The 23,267-nt window shown below is 44.5% G+C and overlaps 1 protein-coding gene across 2 annotated transcripts in view; it reads left to right on the forward strand.

Moving 5' to 3' along the window:
- RIN1 (Ras and Rab interactor 1) overlaps positions 1 to 23,267 on the forward strand; it is a 161,910-nt gene that overhangs the window by 108,164 nt on the left and 30,479 nt on the right. For both annotated transcript variants that reach the window (XM_086938539.1, XM_086938540.1), the window contains 3 exons: positions 297 to 411; positions 1,741 to 1,813; positions 5,450 to 5,541. In XM_086938539.1, coding sequence (XP_086794665.1) covers positions 297 to 411; positions 1,741 to 1,813; positions 5,450 to 5,541 — 280 coding nt within the window. The remainder of the gene's footprint in view (positions 1 to 296; positions 412 to 1,740; positions 1,814 to 5,449; positions 5,542 to 23,267) is intronic.

The following is a 23,267-nucleotide window of genomic DNA, read 5'->3' on the forward strand; positions in this document are numbered from 1 at the left end:
GATCTTCACTAACGGCCCCACCAGACCGCCGGGGATGCCTGGTCTCACCCTGGAGATACCCATTAAGGGACCATCTCTCAGGGAAGCCAGGAAGGGTTTCGCAGCGGTCGAAGCGCCTTGGGACCCTCCGGGTAAGTAGTGCGCTATATAAATGCCTATACATACATACATACATACATACAGTGTTCACCCACATCGCAATCGGCACCATAACATTCTAAGACTCAATTGAGACCGCAACTGTGTAGTTCAAACAGAAATGTCTCTGATCCCAATGTTTGGCCTTCTTTCCGCAGACGTTCCTGGTGCGCAAATCAAACACCAACCAGCGCAAAGTCCTCTGTGTGCGACTGTCGGACGTGTGTGGCCCATCCTTTGTCCACCATGTATACATCCAAGAGGAACACTCTGGTGAGACCTGTGGGTTCTACAGTGAAGGGAGGAAGCTGATAGGAAATACTTCCAGTTCTTGACATTGAGCACATTGGTGTAGAAAGTAAAATATCTTAGAGAGACGTCGTCTGGGGTTTTATATCTTTCAATGGGAGCCTGCTTTTATTCCATGTCCTCTGTCCTGCTGCCCCCTGCTGGTCATAATGAAGATATTTTTTCATGCATTTCTTTCTTTTAAGGTCTGACTTTAGCCTAGATCTTTTAATTTTACTAAAAGTATATGTATATTATACTTACTTACTTACAGGGGTTTTCAGCGAGTCATCTTCATCCATTGGTCCTTTATTGTGTTATTTACATTTTTCTTCCACCCACTACATCATACAGCATGGTTCAAACTTTGTCAGCCCACTTAAGCCATTGGCTAATTTCCCTGTGAGTGATGGGATTCTTTCCTTTCACAGGTGCACATTCACACACAAGTTAGTTCCCTTAAGTAATGTGGACTACTACTATGGCAATGCATGTTTTTAAGACCAAAAATGTTTTGCTTTTACTAAATGTTTTTTCCGATGGATGAGGGTCTCGAAACTAGCCCATCAAGAAAGCTTTGGAAATGCTAAGACAGAACAAACATGCATTGACAACCCCACAAATCTGGCGGCAACACCAGGCATTTGCCAATCGCTTTCTCTCTTGTTTCCTCTGTTGATTCCTGTTTCTCACTCTTTTTATGTACCTGTTTTTATTTCCTTGTTTTTCCTACCCTGTCTTGCTTTATTTTTCCATCTTCTTTTAATTCTTACTTTCCAACTTGTATAATTTTTGTTTTGATTGCAATTTTTTATTAGACTTTTCTATTGTATTTTATTTCTCAAATCATCTTTATTTCTCGTTCCGAGACTCATTCTCTTTCTTGTTATGTAGATATTTCCTTATGTTGCTCTACTTCTATAATTTTTGACCTCCATTTGTCCTCTGTTTATTCTTCCCTGTTTGTTTCGTTTTTTCTTTAGTTCTTAATTTATTATTCTTTAATACTTTTGGTCTTTCTTTTACTTTCGTTTTTCTTTCCTCGTTGTTCATTATATCACATTTTATCTTGTTCCTATCTTGTTTCTTTGCTTGCTCTATATTTTTCTGCCCATTTGCTTTGTTCCCTTGAGTTAATACCCCACTTTTCTTTCCATTTTTTTCCAGTTCCACTCTAATCCCCTTTTCACTGCTCTTTCACTCCCTCCTTTCTCCTGCTCTCTCCTCCTCTCCCTCATTCTTCCTACCTTCTTCTCATGTTGACCTCCGTTTCTGCTGGCCTGAAGCTTTTCTTGCGCTCCTACTCTCTTTCAGAGTGGTCCCTGGACAGCTCCGAGCTCACATTCCCAGATCTGTTCCGGCTCATCTCCTCCTACTGCAGTGCCAGGTAAGGTTCCCTTGAGCTCCTCCCAGGAAGAGAATGGGACGAAGCTCCCACTTACACCCCCCCCCCCCCCCCACACACACACCTTGTGTTAACTGAGCTTCGCCCACCAACGTTACTGACGTGGGCTCTGGTGAGTGAGAGCAAAGCCTGGGACCAGAAAAACATGGGATCAGTGTTTTTCTTACAATGTATTGAGCCCACAAAACTTTGCAAACCGACCTCTAAGTACATACCTACATTAGCTCTGCCCCCACTTCACATACGCTAAGGTTTCAATCAGACCGAACTTCGGGGGGGGGGGGGGGGCGGGGGAGATTGGGGGGCTAATACTCTCAGCCAGGGCTGGTACTAGCACTCGTTACACATGGTGCAACAGTCTTTTTTGGTACCCCGCCCCCATTTTCTCCTTCTCCATGAATTCACTCACTGCCACTCACCAACAATGCACCTCATTTATCCATAGCCGCTTTCTGACAAACATTTTATTTTTTCATAGTGCTACTCATTATTTACTCACACTCAGTTCTGTGATCTGCATGGCACACATTCTTTGTAGCAGGCACATTAAACCTCTGTGCTGCGTGGGTGGCAGGATTGCCAATGTGGGTGCAACCGGTGAGAGATGCAACAGTGCAGAGGTGCAATCAGTAAGAGGAGGGATTGCAGGGTGAGTGAGGTGACCATATGAATTTGGGTGAAACTGTAAGTGCAGAGTGGAATGAATTAATGCATGGTTAGTGATGGGCTTGTTTGAGTGAGATTGCAGATTGAGCAGTGAGGGGGACATGTGAGTGAAGTGTCACATGAGTGCAGGGTGGGTAGTGTGCTCGTGTGACTGCAGGGTGAGGTACAGGGTGAACAGCACAAGTGCATTGTGAGTGTAGAGTGATCACTTTGAGTTCAGGGTGAGTGGTGAATGGTGTGAGTGTATGGTGATCAGTGTGAGTGCATTGTGATAGCTGTGAGTGCAGGGTGAGCGTGAAAGTGAAGGGCGAGAATGAGGAGTGAGTTGTCTGAATGCAGGGTGCATTCACAGACACTTGAAGTAACTCATCTTGTTATTGGCGGGCGTAGGGTTTCAGATATAAGTTAAACTCTTGCTATTATGGCATTAATCAGGGATCGAGGATGGAGGAAATAAATAATGTGCTGATCTTGCAACAAACTTCCAGTCTTATGATTAGGGTTGCCAGCTCATTATTTTGATGTCCCAGACAGTCCAAAAATAAACAGTCACCTAAAGCCGTATTTTTAGCACTTATCTGTGCATACTTCGAACAGCAAATATAAATTGAAAGCACTTTTATTTGTGTTCTAGGGCTGCCTGAATGATCCAAGACTGATGATTAAAGGGAACAAAGGCAGACGTCACACTGCAAATGAATACATACTTTTGTATTTATAACCCTGTTTAGTGTCAAGACAATGTATTTGCAGGCTCTTTAAACAACACATGGCTGGAATTTTTCTTTTGCCAACCCTACTTTATATTCCTTTTCATGAAATGCATTCTCACACTACCGCCGTAGATATAAAATACAAATGTAAGGAATAGGCAGAGTGGGGGCCCAGGGAAAACTGGAACCAGAAAAAAACGAAGCCTTGGTAACCAGTTAACAAAGGTCTGCAAATATGCAAATTGTCTTTAAAGACCTATGAAAAACTCGGGTGTGCCGGAGATAAGACTCCAGACACTGCCCAGCCGAGCCCACAGCAGCTGGAGCTGCAGCAGCCCGGCTGAGATACACAATGGGCCGGGCGGGGGGGAGTTTGATGAAACCCTTTTAGCCCTATGGACGTTGCGCGCCTGCTAAGGTGTGTCACTCCTCAAAGGCCACCGAACGCCATGGTTTTCAACTTAGGGTCTTGGTTAGGGGCTCAGAGTCACTGGAAGCTAAGTCCAGGCCTTGTACCTTCTGACCCTCGGGTGGGCTGCCTTCTCATCCACAACAGTCTATAAAAGGGCTTAGACTGCAGCAGGGTACAACCCTGGCCTAGCTGACATCTTTGGATACATCCCAAATGTACCAGCGCCTCATCAGTAACAACACAGCAGATCACGGTACACAACCTCAAGGCTATTTTTAACAATTGCATTTATTTTTATTTAGCAGCCCTTTGAGCTGCTTCTAGGTGCAGATAGTACATAAGAACATGCTGATAGATGAGGTGGTTTGCGAAAGAAGAGTTGATGGTATGTGAGTGGTGATGGAGGACGTGATATTGTATTTATGCATCACACATGTTCACATTGACTTACATGCTTGCATTGCGGTGGCATTTGGAACAGGGGTCAGTGCTTAATTTGTAAAATAATAAATGACAAGGCCCTGGCCAGGAGGCCGCTACAGGTTGCACCACCAATTGCCCATCGTCGCTGTCAATAACGGTACCAAAACAACTCTTTCACCCGTAAGTGCGACATTCTCTATTATTCCAGGTCCCTAAAGCTAAAGAAATGGCTGGGTAGGCAGGTATTAGTAACTCTTACTGTATATTATATTCCTAAACAACCGTTGTTCTGCTCACATCGAAATTAGATAAGCAGCGCCATCATACGTGGGTTGTTGACAATTAAGTGCTGGTGCTGAGCACTGGAAACCAATTAAGTGCTGGTGCCAAGCATCGGAAACCACTGGCTCAAATTAAGCACTGAACAGGGTTTTTGGAAGGTTGTGTGTATCGAGAGAACAGGGCTGCGGGTAGTGCATGCTAGAACAGATTATTAAGTGTCTGGACTTTAAAATGCTAGGAGCTGGGATTTTAAACCTTGGTGAGAGAGAGGAAGTGGCTGTAGGATGCTCAGGAGCGAAATTCCTGGAAACTCTTAAGGATTTGCATCTTGTGGGATGTAGGGGGGCCTGAGCATTGTATATATATGTTGATGTTGTAAGCCAAAGGACTAGACCATGTCACAAAGGGCAGTTGAGGAAGAATAGGAGTGGTCGATCAGCTGACCCTAAAGGCGTATCCCAAGGGTGGACGGTGAATCCATTGGGCACCAGTAAACACAGAAGAGGCACTTCAATTTCTAATGGTTTACCATTATTGTCCAAGGAGATGAGCGTCATAAGCATGGCTGAGTGAACTGTGCTGTCAAACATGTGGAAAGGTGTATGAGAGTGAGGATGGACGACAGATGCTTGTGGGAAGAACCAAGATGCAGATGGGCTGTGTCCGTGAAATGGGGGTGGAAAATCGCAGATTTCAGTGGATTAAGTAGGTTGAAGAAAAGAGGGGTAACAAGTGAGACGTTTGAAGAATAATTGTTCTAGGGTTTGGGAGAGAAATTGACTCTCAACACTTTTATTTGCATACATATTGTCTGTGGTTGAGGCTATGCTACGGTGGGGCATCAGTGGGGCTGCCCACATTGTGGTCAACACAGGCCGAAAGGCTGTAGTAGCATTTGCTGCTGATCCATACGTCTGCCCCATGGAGGCCTCCATTAAGCTGTGAATTGAGGTGCAAGATTGTCCATGTCTCTACATATCTGCTGATACTTTCAGGTCAAGCTTTTCCCTCAAACCACCCAGTGCTTGGAAAAGTGCATGGCTCTTGGGCACTTTACATGGTCCTCATGAGACGGCGCTTGAGAGCACTTTATTGTGACATTCTCATTTTTTCTCCTCGCAGGGACATCCTCCCGCAGCTGCTACGGTTGCCAGAGGCCATCATGAAGGCCACGTCTCACAAGCAGCTGGAGGCGATCTCTCATCTCGGGGTTGGTAAGTGTCTTTCCTGTAATGTGCGTTTTTAGATGAGACTCACCTGACTACGTCAGTGGTATTGGGATTTGAAATGTTTTACAGTACGTGAAGCCAGAGGGATAGGAAAGAGACGCCAGAGCTCTCCCTCATAGATTTTTCATAGATTTTTTTCCTGAAGTTTATTTTCAAAATATTGTTGTTTTATTAAGTGACCAGTAGTAAAGATTGAGTCTTAAATATGCAAACGAAAATGGGTGTGATGAATGATAGCGTAACATCACTGTCCATATTATCACAATTAAACCCACAAATCTGCGAAATGCACACGTATATAACATGGCTCGCTGTCATAAACAGTGATGTGTTTGGTTAAAAACATTACAAATTATCATATGCATTCCACCTGAGCACACCCGATCATTATTTCTGCAATCCAATATATGTATGTCGCACTCCGAGAATACCGCAGTGTCACTCCACACTGTAGTCCGAAATCCAAAGATTTCAAGTAAAAAGAAGTAGTCCAGTCAAACTCTTCAGTTAGATGTGTGCTTTTAATGACGCGCGTTTCGCCCACAGGGCTTTTTCAAGGCTTAGTTCTATAAATCGAAACAAAAACTTGATACGTCATAGGGGAAAGGTCTTTCTTTTCAATTGATACTGCCCGGATGTCAACACAGGCGGTCTTTGTGGAATTCAGATTAGTTCCACCTCTTTTGGTCCACAAGGAGTACGTGGTAGAAGCCAACAGATGAGGAATCACGTCCTTTAGCCTTGAGTGATTGCCTCAAGGCCGTCGGATGTATCAAGATCCGAACACTTTATCTAACTAGTAACAAAAGGAAAGTGACACAGTTGATCGTTTATGCTGCCTGGACGACGACTATACAAAGACCGAGAAGCGTATAACAATTTGGGATATTAGCACCGATTGAGGAATCAAAAGAGGTGGAACTAATCTGAATTCCACAAAGACCGCCTGTGTTGACATCCGGACAGTATCAATTGAAAAGAAAGATCTTTCCCCTATGACGTATCAAGTTTTTGTTTCGATTTATAGAACTAAGCCTTGAAAAAGCCCTGTGGGCGAAACGCGCGTCATTAAAAGCACACATCTAACTGAGGAGTGTGAAAGGACTACTTCTTTTTACTTGAAATCTTTGGATTTGGGACCACAGTGTGGAGTGACACTGCGGTATTCTCGGAGTGCGACATACATATATTGGATTACAGAAATAATGATCGGGTGTGCTCAGGTGGAATGCATATAATTTGGTGGCCAGGGTTCTTTTGAATCTGTGGACGGATCGAAACCCTGGTGGGTGGGTGTCACACACCTTAAAGAGCACCTCTGCCTTAGTTGTGTTTAGAATGATGGGTTCTTTTTCGAAATATCTACAGTAATCTGATGTGCGGATCGAAGTAGGCAAACCCACAATTTGTGTTTCATAAATTACAAATTATCAGTACCTGTGGCTATACATCATTCAGAAACAACCAGAATACAAAGTTCACAGTGTACAAAAACACGTGTGCATCAACATTTGTTGACCCTTTTACTATAATTCGGCCAGGTCTTCATTACAGCCTCGACAAACATTATTGAATAACAAATCTGTCTCTTTTCAGAGCATAGAGGCATAGAATGCAATCCTTAACTGCGAGGGATATTACTTGTAATTTACAAATAATTGATGAAATAACAAAGAAATGTCAGAGACAGAGGTCTTGTTCTAAACGGATAGATAACCTGAACTTCTTCCTTGGCCCCTTTTGGATACTTATACTGTAAGTTTTGAGTGAGCACCTATTTCCAAGATCTGAACTTCCCCTGCTCCAACCCTTCTTTGCAATCCGAGGGCACTTCTGTTGCCTGATACCTGAGCCTGCACATGCTGTCTAACCTGAGGGATAGCTCTGCTGTCTCTGTGTGTGTTTTTTTTATAACATTTTGTACAATCTGAGATATTTCTGCTGTCTGAGACCCGAGGCTGCATTTGTTGTACAGCCCAGGGGACGAGTCGTGCTGTCTGAGGCTTCAGCTTGTACACAGTGTGCATTGTCAAGGTTAACTCCGCCATCTGAGGACAGGGACGAGAGATCCATACAAGTCAAGTGATAGCTTTGCTGTGCAAGCCCTTAGCTCCTGATCTTGGTAATATGAGGGAAGGCCTTTCTGTGTGGTGCCCAAGTTTTTTGTACGTTATATTTTCTTTTGGAGTGGTGAAGACTCTTTTATTTCTGTAGCAAAATGGATAGTTTTGTGGATTACGACTGACTATACATTCTGTGCATATTGTGAATGCCTCTTCTGATAGACAGCCAGCCTATACCCTCACGCGTTGGTGAATGTGTCTCTTCTGTGTGGCCTAACCTTGTAAGAGTCCTGGAGCCCGAGAGGCAGCTTACTTTCCAGGGGCCTCTGTGTATCTGGCACTTGTCTAAGGAACGTGTCTCTACATTCGAGCATCCTCAGAATTAGCTGTACAGTTTCGTGCGTCTGTAACATCTGTCCAACCTGAAGGATAGGTCTGCTGTTTGTTGCCTCAGCCTGTCTTGTCTGTGTGAAATGCGGGGCCTCTGCCATTGGCATATGTGAATGCCAGGCATATTCAGCTTCTACCAGTAGGACAGGGTAAAGTTTACATATAATACTACGAAATTCATTCACATTCACTTCACTTACATTTATCCTATGTGTCTAGCCTAAAAACCAGACTTGTATCACACCTCCTGAACCTGCATTGGACACCCCTACTACAAAACATTTGGGTATATTTACAAGAGAAGTGACAGAGTGCAGTGTTAGCCATCTTGGCTTAATGCTGCCCTCCGCCTCTTTGGAAACGCACGGCTGCACCGTTTTTACAACAAAACAGAGCAGCCCTGAGTTTCCCCCTGCGCTGGCGCTAATTACAGCTGACTATGGTATGCAACGGTTACCATGCATATTTTACAACGCGGTACCGTTACAACGATACTTTTACCACGCAGGTCGTTACAACGAAATGCGCTGGGGGGCGCTCCAGGATAGTAAATACTTTAATTTACTATCCAACTCCTTTCCCTAGAGTCCACGGGGACTGGAGTTGGAATAGTAAATTAAATAATTTACTATCCAGCGCCCCTCCACGCAAGTCGTTGTAACGACTTGCGTGGTAAAAGTAGCGTTGTAACGGTACGCGTTGTACAAGTACGCGTGGTACCGTCATACATCCCTGCCTAGCACCAACGCAGGCTCAGCCTGCGTTGTGGGAATGATTGTCCATGTACAGGAAGGTGTTCCTTACTGCACATAAATGATCTTAAATGACGATTTGTAACTTCTATGTGTGGTGCTAAATGCAACACAAATAGAAGCTTCAAATTGACATTTTTAAAATGATTGTTTATGTGCAGGAAGGGACACCTTTCTGCACATAAACAATCGTGCATGGCCTTTTGCTGTTTCCTTGTGTGTGGCACAATGCAGCACGCATACAAACAGCAAAAAAGAGGAGAAACAAAGCATTTCACCTCGTTGCGCCATGTTAAGACCAGGGTTTTTTTGCTCTTAAATTTGGCACTGCCCCATATTTACACCACTCTTGTAAATATGGGGCAGCTTTAAAATTAATGGATGCTATTGGAGAACACCCACCACAACACCCATTGCTCACCCCACAGTATTGCTTAAAAGGGTGCCTTATTTACAAGGCGGCGCTAAGCCACGTTAAGTGGCTTAACGCTGCCTTGTAAATAAGGCAAAGCCCCTATCGCCACAGAAAAGTGACGTTCCTGTGGCAATAGGGCCTTGTAAATATGCCCCCTTATTGTATGACTAGAGCGAGGTTAATGTAACATATCTAGTTACAATTTCAGAAGTGCTTACCCTTCAGTTGTATGAGTTCTTTCCACGGCCCAATGGCGTTTTTCAAAAGATTGCCACTGGTGCCACTCGCTGCAGCTGGCAGCACGATCAGCAGCATTCTCCCCGCTCCTGTGATATACTTTCTCTGTCAGCCCCATTGCCATGTACATTGTCTACAACTAGATTTCTGCTCCACTATAGATACATACTTTAAATGTAACCGTTTCTTTCAAGTAAGCAATTGTCCACTGATCGCGAGTGGTTCCAGGTCTGGTATGTGTCGTTTATCCACTGTAGTTTTTCCTTTTCGCTATGTTTTACGTAGCCCAGCAGTTCTAATAGGAAGCAAATTAGAAGTATCAGAATTCAAGGACAAAAACATGTCTGTATATGTTAATTGTCTGCCAACTGGTCAGATTAACTCCTATTTGCTTTGGCTGGGTTTCTAAATCTAAGCTTGGATCTAGTCACTTCTTTGACAGACTTCAGGAGTCCCACACTTAGTTAGCCGAAGGTGTGCTGCTAGCAAACAGCTGATCATAGTAAACACTGGTTGGAACTTAGCTGCCAGCTGTCCTCTTTTTTGCTGGAGACTGTCCCAGGCAATCCACTTTCCCGGGACAGTCCCAGCAATTCAACTGCAGGGAATTGTGATGGGAATTTCAAACTTTAGACCAAAGTAACTGAGTTGGAAAAATTCTCCAATGCAGCTGAATGGGAGACTTTTTCCAACACAGCTACTATGGCCTTAATTTTGAAATTCCCGTCTCAATTCCCTGCAATTCTCTCTTAATTGAGTAGACCCTTTATTCTGCACTATGATAAGTAGGCGGTCTTACATTATGCTAGTTATGTGGGTTGTACGGAGTGGGCGGAGCTTAGAAGCAGTGGGTGGGATACATTTTCAAGTAAGTAATTGATAGCGGTGCTGCAAAGTGTACCCAATTTTTTTTTTCAAATGTTGGCAACTATGGTTGGCAGTAATTTATTTACAGATACATGATGATTGGCCAGGTACATAAAAGGGTCAGGATGACATCTGGATATGTCCCAGTAGGGCCATGGTGCAGCGTTCAGCCTGCAGGAACTAACAGATGCTAAACATTGTGGAGCACCTTAACATCCTAGCTGAACACGAATGGGGACACAGGCAAAGCCTAATTACAGCACATAAAACATAGAATATTACAAGAGACACAGCACAGGGACTGTCTGAGATCTATACTGTCATTGCACTTCCAAGAGTCACTGCACTGCACAAAGAAAGGACCAGAAACAATTTAAAAGGCAACTGAGTTTACAGACAATCCAAGCAAAAGAAACAGTTCCTACAGAGGTGACCGTGGTCAAGTAGATCTGAGATCCCTCTAACTAGCATCCTAGAGAACCTCCCATCCTCAGAAAATAAAGGGACAAGATTGTCAGAGAGTGCTTGAAGTATAAATCTTGGCTGCAACACAAAGACAGAGATTCTAATCTGTACATAAGTAGTGGTACTTATATAGAGCAAACCTAGCAACGAAGCAATGTACACTTCATGGGGGGGGGGGGGGGGGGGGTGCAGAAGATCTAGTGAGGATACACAATACATTTTACACGCATTACATTTCATATTTTTTTATGCATGGGCAGATTATATGCCCAGAATCACACAATGTTGATCAAAGAGCTGAGCCTGGGATTTGAACCTCGGTTCCCCTGTTTCCAAGTCAGGAGCATTAGCTACTAATCCACATCTCCACCCCCCCCCCCCCCCCCAACATTCTTTGATCTGCCGTGCTGACTGAACAATGTAACACTGCTTGGAGTGCCATTCTGTGAATGACTGCTTGTAGAAGTTCATTGGATATTTATGCATGCATGGTCTGGTGCTTTCAATGAGCACCCCTGTCATTCAGGTTGCACGCCATCCATATGCACTTACTGGAGAATATATATATATATATATATATATATGTGTGTGTGTGTGTGTATGTATGTATGTATGTGTATATATAGATATAGATTTATATATATATGTATCTTCATGTGATCAAAGCAGGGAAACATGTCGTGATGGCGGCTGGTGGTGTATCCAAATAAAATTAAATAGCACCAAACCTGGGCCTACGCTCGTCTTTCGTGGTTCTGGATAAACTGATGTGCGAGGTTCGTGGCATATATATATATATATATATATATATATATATATATATATATATATATATATATATATATATATATATATATATATATATATCCACACGAGTTCTCACGAAACAGCGCCGTAGTCTCAATATCACCGCAGCGCCGCCAGAAAACAGGAGACCCAGTATTTTCCGTGAGTAAATTAATTTATTCTGCAACACACGGACAGCATAACGTTTCGGCCTCCCAGAGGCCTTGGTCATATATATATTGATGCAGGAAAATAGGGGAATACTAAATTCACCCTCTTTCATTGGGGAGAGGCCTGCCGGAGGCAGAATCTCCCTCCATCATCTTCCCTACAACTGTGTGTCCAGTGTGCTACCCCAGCTCAACGTCCTGCCTACCACCACCTCCTCAAACCCTCCTGCAGATCTCCTTACTCTGGAAGCTGCCTCTTTACCATTCAAACTCTTTATTACAAAGCCTATTATTGGCATGACAAATCAGATAGTTGTTGACATAGAGAATACACATGGAGTTCGAAAATATGATAGTTTCAAAGTTTTTAGATTGCCCACCTATACCATTTCCTTGTTGGTCCATCTGGACCAGCCTCAAGGAGCCCACGTATCTAAAGAAGTGCCATGGCTGCTGAACCTGGTGGTATGAATGCAAATACAGGCTATTTTTCATAGAGCTCTCTCTGGGCATTAATCCCCCACCTACAGTGGGATGTGGACACCTATACTGATGTCAGTACACATAGAAGGGCTCTAAATTGCAGGTGCGCTGTCTTTCTAGCAGAACGTGATCAAGCATTTTCAAGCCAACAGGTGTGCCATTTACTGGTTGCCAGTCACTGCCGGCTTGACTTGCGGGTGAGGGGGGTGGGGAAGGGTCACATGTAACGTAACGTTTGCTTTTGTAACATGCTGACTTGTAATTTTTCCTCGTTTCACTACTGTTCCTATTGTAAAGCGCTCTGGCACCTTCGGGTAAAGTCTGCGCTATATAAAAACGCATAAAATAAAATAAATAAAAAAACACAGGGAGAGGATCATGCGGGGAGGGGGGTTCATTAAAAACAAGCATTTACAATGCAATGGTTTGGCCTTTGGAAAAGTTTGAGCTATTGGCATTGTAAATGTAAATGACAAAATTTGTATTTATGTGTTGGTTTTGAAAACAGATAAATAAATGGCATTGTCATTTACATTGCCATTATCTTAATCTCTCGCAAATGTGAGACCTATTGTACCCTACGGACGAGCTCAGCAGACAGCAATTACTAGCACACACACACACACCCAGAGCCACACAAATACACCCAGAGCCAGCCACACACACACACACCCAGAGCCAGCCATACAAACACATTTCTGCAGTGAGGGTGAATATGCAGTGCTGCAGAGGAGAAAACAAGAAATCAGAACGGTCCCTCTTATTAAATTAAAAAAGAGGATAATACTGTCCACATTATGCCACCATAGCTCAAGAGATCCTTATATTTAGACCCACTCCAATCATTTATATACAAAATATGAAAACAATTCTGGTAAAATTTTAAACAATTTATTATAAAAATATACAATGTGAAGTATCAATTACTGTGCCACAGTACAAAATATTTAAAAGAAGAGAGTGTCAGCATCCTACAATTGATTCAATGGTGCACATCTCATAAACACACACAATAAGAAATTAAAAACAGCAGTGAATTATTAAAAACAAGTTGTGCACCATTGAATCAATTGTAGGATGCTGACACTCTCTTCTTTTAAATATTTTGTACTGTGGCACAGTAATTGATACTTCACATTGTATATTTTTATAATAAATTGTTTAAAATTTTACCAGAATTGTTTTCATATTTTGTATATAAATGATTGGAGTGGGTCTAAATATAAGGATCTCTTGAGCTATGGTGGCATAATGTGGACAGTATTATCCTCTTTTTTAATTTAATAAGAGGGACCGTTCTGATTTCTTGTTTTCCCCTTATTCCTCGTCCCTGGATTGGATTTGTGAGGAGACCTCCCTTTCTGTTTTTTAATGTGCTGCAGAGGAGGCCACAGTGTGCAGTGCTGCAGAGGAGAAGACAATGTGCAGTGCTGCAGAGGAGGCCACAGTGTGCAGTGCTGCAGAGGAGGAGACCGTGTGCAGTGCTGCAGAGGAGGCCACAGTGTGCAGTGCTGCAGAGGAGGAGACAGTGTGCAGTGCTTCAGAGGAGGCCTCAGTGTGCAGTGCTGCAGAGGTGGCCACAGTGTGCAGTGCTGTAATTAGAGTCGGTCTGGGCAGTGATGTAATGATTATCACCTTGCAGTGTTGCCCTCTAGCGCAGTGCTTCTGAGAGGGGTACTGTTTGTAGTGTGGTAATGAGGATTATTCTGTGCATTTCTCCATTAAGCGCTTCTTTGTGTAGTACTGCACGGAGGGCTGTTCTGTGCAGCCCTGCAGTGAGGGTCACGCTCTACAGTGAGGTCTCTCCAGTGCAGTAATAATGGCGGTCCCTCTGTGCAGTGCTGCTGTGGGGATGTCTTGGTATACTGCAGGGATGCTGTTCAGCCCTGCAGTGAGGGTCAGGCTCTACAGTTATGCAGTGAGGTCTCTGCAGTGCAGTAACAATGACTGTCACTCTGTGCTGTGCTGCTGTGAGGGTGTCTTGGTATACTCGAGGGACGCTGTGCGGCTGTGCAGCCCTACTGTTGCTTGGACACTTCACCTCTCGGATCCAGAATTGAGCCCACCTTCTCTGCTCCGGGGAAGCACCTAGAAGCACATCTGTTCCCCAGTGCGTAATTTAAGCCAGTGGTTTCCGGTGCTCGGCAACGGCACTTAATGTTTGGCACCAGCATTTAATTGTCTGCACCGACATGTAATTGCAGACACTGGCACTTATGACAGCCACCACATTATGATGCTGTTTGTATAAATTAGAGATGAGCAAACAGCAAATGTTTATTAATTCAGTACGCTTTAAAACAACAAATACCTGCTGCCCAAGCTATTTTTATATCTTTGGGGGCCTGGAATAGACTGAATTGTCGCACTTGCAGTGTGCTAATTAGTAGTAGTTGTGTAGGTACTGCCATTGTTCAACAAATGTTTTCCCCACTCAGAAGCCACAACCTGGTCTGTGTTCCACCTCCCAACTTGCTTGCTTGTTTCCAGGCATGTCTTTTGTAATTGTGTGTAACTCCAGGGTTATATGTAAAGCATCCTAGCAACTGTTGGTGCATAGGTGCTATATACGACTGTTAAGTAAATACACCAATAGCTGTTCAATCACTTCCCCAGTGTGTGCACACAGACACGCTCTCACCCCCCATTGCCTGTCACTTCACCGTATCTCCTTTCCTTTCTCCTCCCCCTCCTACATCTCTCCCCTTCCAGTCTTTCCTATTTTCTTGCCCCTCACTCTCTCATCCCTTGCCCTCTCAAACCTTACCTTCGCCCCTTCTTCCATCTTTCTCGCAACCACTCCTTCTATTCCCACCCATTCTGTCTGTCTTTCTTGGGGATGGAGGGAGTTTTATATAGCGTGAACTCAACTCAAAGGTATCAGAGCACTTTATATGAGCACCCGTTGCGTTAAAGAGGGACCCATTCATTGTGTTATAAACGGGGAGATTAAATGATTTGCCCAGAATCACAGGTGAGGTTGTTGGGTGTCCGTGCAGAGACTCGAACCCCGTTCCTCAGCTTCAAGGCCGAAGTTTCTTGTCGGAAAGTGTTCCCATTTCATACATTTTTATCAGGCTCTGCATTTTGCCTATAGCCCGCACTCTGCCTCCATGCACCTTGGTGTGTGTGTCTGTGAGGGAGGGGAGGGTGCTGGGGGAGAGTGAATGGTTCACTAAAGGTAGAGATTTAAAAAACAAGTCAATTGTATTCAAAATATTCATGTTCCCTGCTTTCAAATGTTGGTGTGTACGCAAGACCTAAGTAAATATTAGGGACACCTCGGTATATTTCGCAAAGGATCTGTCATTTTAAGCTGTGCCACTGCAGGTAGAAATGACAGAATTAAATCTAAAATGTTGCGGAGACTGCAGCTGGTATCTATTGACCCACCTCAGTGAACCAAATCGGAAAAATACATTTGAGAAGTTAAAAACTGAAAAATAAAACACAACATTTTTTTTCATTTAAATGACTAAACAATGCACCGGTCGACTTGAACTTTGGGAGAGATATGGATGGCTTTAGTTCACAATCAAATGTCTTTCATGCCCCTTTCCTTATTGGCGCAATTACGGTGGGTATAACACACAAGCTCTGCCTTGCTGCCTGTTAGCGCAGGGTTTCATAACCTTCAAACCGGAAGAAACAACAGGGAGTGGAAAACGACAGGCTCCTCGTTGGAAGGTAAAAGGACGGAGCAACAACGTTTGCACCTTTTCCTCACAAACAAGGAAGCTGCAATCACATTAGTACGGCCACCGACTGCCAGATCAGAAGGAGCCGACTGTGTTTTTTTCCTGAGCTTAAAAGACAAGCGCTCGAGTGAGACGCGCTAGAGGAAAATTTATGAAGGGACACCCTCCGTCCGCTCTGAGCCTGTAGAAAGCGCTAGAATGAGACAACCTGAAAAGGGCGCACACTCATCTGACGGCTGGCGTCGGGGAGCTCAGTCTAACACGACCATATCTAATGCCCGAATCAGTCACTCGAGAGCCTTTAGAACTGTGCTCGGACGGATGTTGCTAATCTGCCAGAACGGAAATCAGCGGCGAGGCAGGAAATATCTTAGCCAGCTCATGGGTGCTCCGTAAGATGAAGCAAAGTGGAGGAGGAGGATGACACAGGTTTCCTTTAAACAGGAGCTCACATGACACCACAGGCATCTGTTGCACAGAGCGAGTCAAGAACACATTACAGCCCGTGCGTGGCGCGTGCAGTAACTCATGGCCGCCCGTGCTGATAGAGTGGAGGTGTGTTTACCTCTCTACTGCAGGGGGCGGCTCTGAGGTGAGGAGGGGGAGCCTGCTGTGCAGCCTACATTGTGCCACCCAGCTGGTGTATAGGTGCCCCTGTTGAGTGTTTGGTGCTTCGGAGGAGTTAGGTGCTTGATGCATGACTGAGATTCTTCCTAGAGTATTTAGCAAACTGCTGTTTAAAACAAGCACCTACGGGCACACGGACAGCGGGAGGGGGGGTGGGAACGGACAGCGGGAGGGGGGCGGGAACGGGGACACGAACAGCGGGAGGGGGGCAGGAACAGGCACACGGACAGCGGGAGGGGAGGCGGGAACGGAGAGCGGGACATCGCGCAACCCACCCCTGAAAACGACACTTAGAAAAATGCCGAAAACAAAGCTGGAAAAAAAAAAATGAACAACCCACCCACCGCCGAGATGACGCGCACAGCGGGGCGGAGAGGGAAGAAATTGCGGGAACGCCCACGAATCTGGTCCGACCATGACGGACAGATCTCTGTTCCAATGGCTAGCCTCCATTTATGGAGCTAGCCAATGGAACAGAGGGGCGGATTCCCAAGCCACACTGTTCTAACATTAGATTTCGCCTGCGCCAAAAAGCTGCGCAGTGTGCAGCTCTCAACGAGGCGAAACCTAAAAATTAATTAAACTTACCTTCGCCTACGGTCCCACGTCACGTCTCTTCCCTCTGCTCCTCACAGGAAGCAGGCAGCCTCCCTCTCCACCCCTAAGCCAATCACAATGCAGCAATGGCAGCACAGGCATCTATGGGGAGGCCGTTTTCTTCATGCAGGCTGCATGCAGCCAACATGGTGAAAATGGTAGAGTGCGTAGGACTGGTTTGGTCGGCCCTGGGACCGACCAAACAGTCAGCGCCCATAACAGTGGACAAGCCACTCCTCCCTGGCCTGGAGCAGGACTGGCCAACCAAACCCTTCTGCTTTCTCTCAGTGCGAGAAAGCAGTGAGGCGACGCTCCTCCGCCCACGTGGAGGAGCTGCCCCTGCTGCCTGCTATTGGCTTTGTCAGTGTTCCTTGCTGCACTGTGAGGTGAGCGAAGACAAAATCATCTGTAAAATGAGCACAACAGGAAAAAAGGGTTGTTTTCTTTCAGCTGTATCCATTGTTTCAGATGCTTTTGTCCGTGCTCGTTCCTCAATGCCAATGGATCACTTGCAGATTGTAAAATAGATCCTCACACTGCCAGGTGTAGGTGGAAGAATACACTTAAACAGCCAATAGAAAAACATTGACACCAAATAATGATGTGCGCTGATCCAAGATGTGATTGATAATGTCTCAAGACAATTGCTAAAGGAGCCAATCAAAAGACACCAATCGCTGAAGGAGACTGCCCAAAGTTACTTAAAGTAAGTCAAAATATGTTTGCCATGAATGGCAGAAGCATCATAAACGTCAAATCGAAAAAGGACAGGGATAGCACAGGTTGAATAGTATTGTGGAAAAAGGTCACACAGAGTTAAAAGGTAAGCACACAAAAACCATGGAGCCATTAAAAGAACCGAGAGGAGCAGCATACTTGTACAGGTGACAAAAGGATGGGCTGCTCAAACCATAGAAGCAGGCCACAGTTCCAATACCGGCTCCTCTCCCGGTCACAATTCACCTGCAAATTGTGTGGCCTGCCACTTTTTCTAATGTCAGATATTGTCCTTTTTAGATTTCACTGAAATCTTTCAACTGTAAAGATCTATGTGTAAACTACTGTTCACAGGTTTCTATTTCTGCGGGAGTGATTCCGCCTTTATTCTTCTGATGTTGTTACAATCAGTATCATTCAGCTTAGTAATGGAAACACTTGTTTTTCATTGTTTAGTTCTTGCTGCTCAAACTAAAATCCTAACGATAAATACACAAGAGTAGGTTTTGCGTATTTTTTACATTAAATATAGAATTATCCAGCATTTAAAATCACATAAGGAAGTGTACTCACAAAATCTATTCACAAAATATCAATGCCAATAATTCTGGCCTTATTTTAATCTGTTCCGTCTCTCAGATGCACATACGTTTTAGACAGTTTAGTTCTTTAGATAAAACCTGTTCACGTATTTCTATATATACAGGGTAAAGTCCAATGCCTAATTTGATTTTTTTTCAATTGCAGAGAAAGGCTTTGGGTTTTTAAGAAATCTGCTGCCGGTTCTGCTGAATATCAAGCTGTCTATATTTGTTTTCTACTCCATGGCGTTTTGGTCCCCCACCCTGCATTTCCTGTCTTCTTTAACTCTTTCAGGGTTTAGGTCACCACCTACCCGACAGCATAGCTGTCTGGCTTTGTTAAAGACATCTTTGGGACTTTCAGAAAGGAATACACTCTGCCTGTTGCTTGCTATTGGCTTTGTGGTTCGTAACTCACATTTTCTGCCTTTCCATTTGCTGGCTTTATTTGCTTTTGGCTGTGCAGCTTGAATTTGTACCTCCCCATGCTAAATCCGTATTTAGAGTATTCTTCCACAAACTTATTTTCTGTAATAAATAGGCCTTTAAATCTTGTTCTTATCTTGTCACTTTGCTGAACATTCAAAGACCGCGGTCAAATGACAAGCTGGGTTTTCCTGGGAGCCTGGTGTTTCTTTTGCTTTCGGCTGACTTCAAAGTGAAAGCGTTTATAGAAAAGCGTAATGCATCATACTTTCCCCATGGAGCCAGCTGGTGCCCTTTTAAAAATATTTTATTTTAGATGTAGCCATCTCAAAAGGTATCTCGTTCTTCAGCTGCACAAAACATTTGCACTTTTTTTGCAAGATTCCTCCTCTTTGGTGAGCCCATTTTATTTGTGAAACTGCCTTTTTAGGAACAAAGTACAAAACCGCATTTTAGTCTGAGTGACAGACTAGCATATGGTGATCTTGGGCAATTTACCCTGTATATGGGCCATTCACTGTCAAGCACAAGATAAGATCTTATTCACAGGAAAGGGCTAGCCACACTGTAACACAATTTAACAATGCCTTGTTTTCACTTTGATGTGTACGGCAAATGCTTCATTTATGACATCTGTGGCAACTCGTTTTGCAGAGTTGGATAAGTTTAAAGGAACTTTTTTTGAAAGCTTTTGTGTTTATGTTTAGCTACACAATATTTTTGTATTCAGTCTGCAACTGTGCCTTTTTTGCAACTTATATATTACCGTAAATAAACGATTTCTCATTTGTCCTTGAAGGCACTAGGGTCATGATTTCAATAATGCAGAATGTCCAGTAGCACAGGGGCCAAAAGCTCTAGGAAACCCACTAAACACTGATTATTGCTATATTTTACTACTAAACAAGCAGTCACAAGGGCAATTACCTTGCAGGCACTAGGGTAACGATTTGAATGGTGTAGCAGGTGCAGTGGAACAGGGGCCTTAAGGCAGGGCCGGCGCTAAGCATGGGCAGAGTGGGCAGCCGCCCAGGGCCTCGCGGCTGTGTTACTGTGAGGGGGGCCCCCCACGGGCCCATCAACCTTTGAAATGGTGCCATTGTAAGAGTAACAGGTGGGGAGCCCCCTCCCTTGGGGTTTGCAGCCGTGTTGCAATGAGCGAGGCCCACGGCGGGGGCCCCCTCACTCCCCGGCTGCCATGGACTGAAAGTGCAATATGACACCCCATTCCTTTCAGATGCTGCAGTGCAGATTGGGCCCTGATCAGCCTAATCACTGCATCTGCATAAAAGCAGTTAGGGAGATGCTTGAATTGGCGTGAGGTGTGAAGTGAGCCCTGCCCCTGCATGAAAGAAACGCAGAGCAACTTGCAGGGCTCACAACACAAAACCACAGAGTGATCTCACATTACAAAAGGTGCTGCTCCTTCTATGGAAGAAATGGATAAAGGGCTTATTATTCTTTTCTTTTTTTGCAACTCTGTTTTTTTTTCTCAAACAAGCATGTTCATCCAAAACAAACATAAAAGGAGTTTAACATAAATAATAACTACAGTTATAAGCGCTTGGTGTTTTTTATTTTCATGTAATTTACATGAACCGAAGGAAGAATGAGCAATTCGCTCTTTAAAAGTTAAGTTGAGATGCTAACATTCAGTTAGGGGAAGCGATGGGGGGGTGATCCCACATCCATCCTTATCACCCCAAGGGGAGTGCAATGAACCCTCCAAGATACACCCAAGTCATATAACCCCTCAGGCCACTCACCATTCATTGCTTTACGCATCTGAAAAGTAATATGAGAGCAGTTGTGTAACACAAAATGATGGGGTCCCTCCCTGCAGAATGTGATAATGGGCCCCAGAGTCTCCCACATCTCACAGATATTCATTGGCCCTAGGCTGAATGGGAGTCCCCTGGCGGGATGGGGCCCTCAGAAGTGCTGTGGGCACATCTGTGATGCAGGGGACTGTATTGCGCCCATGCACAAGACGTGAAGCAAGGTAAGAGGCCGGAGAGAAGAGTGGTGAATAGCAGGGTATGTAGGGGAGAGGTGGAAGCTTGAGAGGCAGAAACAGTGAATGGAGAGTAGAGGTGATAGAGATAAAACATGAAGGGGGAGATTTTCAAACCTTTTGTGCAGGTTTTGCGTCATAAAAGTGACGTTAACCAGCGCACATTTTTTTTGCTGCTATTTTCTTTCCAGCGAAAACTTGTTTTGTGCTGGAAAGCACCCTCTAAGTAATGCAAAGAAGCGCAAAGCACTGCTTTGCGTTACTTTGCGCCGAGGGGGTGGTACATGGGCGTGCCCATGTAACCACCCATGCCCTTTGATGCAAAACCATATTTACAAAAATTTGTGAACATGGTTTTGCGACAAAAGTTAACGCTCCTTCAAAGGAGGCGCTAACAAGAGAAATGCTTTCATTTCTCCATGCTTTTACGACTTTGCATGCGCACTACACTGCGCAGCACGTATGCAAAGTGGGAAAAGCGTAGTATCGTACCCAGCATAGTTATTTTGCACAAGAAGGGTACCCTTCTGTACAAAACCTATGCAACACTCATGCACACACCCTAGCGCTTCAGCGCTAAGGTGTGTGCATGGCGCACAGAGCTGAAACGAGTGACGGTGCAAGGGAAAGGGGATGAGAGAGCCAAGTGTTTGAAGATATAGTGCTCTCCTGCTCCCTGGCTGTCGCGCAGGGCAGCGCAGCCGCACAGGGGGGGGAGGGGGAGGCTGCGATGCGTCACATGACTTTTTTCGGAATATCCCCAAAAGAGTTGAGAATGGAGGGGCGAGGTGGACATGAGGGACGCAGAACCCGTGAACAAAGTAGAAGAGAAAGATGAAAGGCAGTGCTTTGATAGGCGAGGTAGATATAAGAGAAGCAGAACCCTCAGGAAAACTTAAGTGTCATAGAGAGGGAATGGTGAGTATTGGATATAAGAGGGCAAGACAACCAAGAGCAGGTAAGAGGCTAGGGTAGAGAGGCAGGGGAGAGGTAGAACCAGTGAGAGAAGGCTAGAGACTGCAGAGAGATGAGAGGTGAAGAGCTCAGCAGGTAGGTAGGAGGTGTGGATGTAGTATAGGCAGGATTTGTGAGAAAGGTAAGAGACAGTAGTTAAGATAAAGTGAAGTGTAGAGCATGGAAGGGAGACATGGATTTATGAGACAAACAGTGAGACAAGGTAAGAGGTAAGGGGATCAAAGAGGAGAGGTGGATGCAAAGGGGACAGACCAGCAAAGAAATCTTAGGAGTCTGAAGGAAGAAATGAGAGAAGAATGGCAGTACATGGATGCGGTATGCAGATGTAAGAGAGGCAGAACAATCAAGAAAGCTTATACAGAGAAGAGAGAGGGAATGATGAGATGTGGATGTAGAAGGCCAGAATCGGTGAAAAAGGTAAGAGGCGGGGGGGGGGGAGATGAGGCATACAGCATGGAGGAGAAAGATGGATATAAGGACATAACGAGAAAGAGAAGCAACAAAGCTGGGGATAGCAGAGAGATTGATGTAAAAGGGGCAGAATCCATGAAATAAAGTTTGAGGAAGAGATGATAATATGAATGAATAATGAATGGAAATAGGTGGTGTAAGAGGCAAAATCTGTGAGAAAAGATTAGAGTGTTCAAGAGGATGAAAATCGAGAGAAGATGGAAACGGGGCAGAACCAGTGACAAAAGTTATAAGGCTGGGGGAGAGATGAGCAGTGAAGATAGCGTAGTAGAGTTTGATGGAAGAGTGGCAGAATCAGCAAGAGGAGAGAGGAAGGAAGTAAGGGGAGAGTTGTATGTAATGAAGTAGGAGCAGAAAGAAAAGATAAAAGGAAAGAGAAGAAGTTAAAGGCATGGCTGGATTTAGGATGGCATAACCAGCAAAGAAGATAAAGACTGGGTAGAGAGTTGGGATGTAAAGAGTAGGACAGAGAAGAGAGATGTGGATTTAAGAGGGGAGGAATCAGCAAGTGAATATCAGAGGCAAGGTGGAAAGATGAGAGGTAAAGAGTAGAGCATGGAGGTGTGAGGGTCAAGATGGATGTAAGAGTGGCAGAACCAAAGAGTAAAGGTAAAAGGCTTGGGCATTGGGGAAAGATAATACGTTAAAAGGAGAGCATGCAGAATGAGGTGGATGTAAGAGGGGCTGAACCAGCAAGAGAAGAAAGTAGGCTGAGCAAGAGGTGAGGTAAAAAGTAAAGCACAGAGGAGAGAGGTGAATGTAAGTGGGCAGAACCAGCAAAAAAAAGTAGGAGGCTGGAGGAGAGGTAAAATTGTCTTTGAACTAGCATGTGCTGCTAAGTACATTGAGCCTTCTGCCAAAGTTTTCAATTACCTGCCTCTTTATTTTCCAAGTGCCCTCTCATCCTCTTATTTGTGCTTTCTGTTTACTGGAGCATTTTCAGGTCGCTCACCCGAACCATCATGGATCCCTTTATG

Source organism: Lissotriton vulgaris, chromosome 9 (genome assembly GCF_964263255.1).
Source record: "Lissotriton vulgaris chromosome 9, aLisVul1.2, whole genome shotgun sequence".
Lineage (NCBI taxonomy): Eukaryota > Metazoa > Chordata > Amphibia > Caudata > Salamandridae > Lissotriton > Lissotriton vulgaris.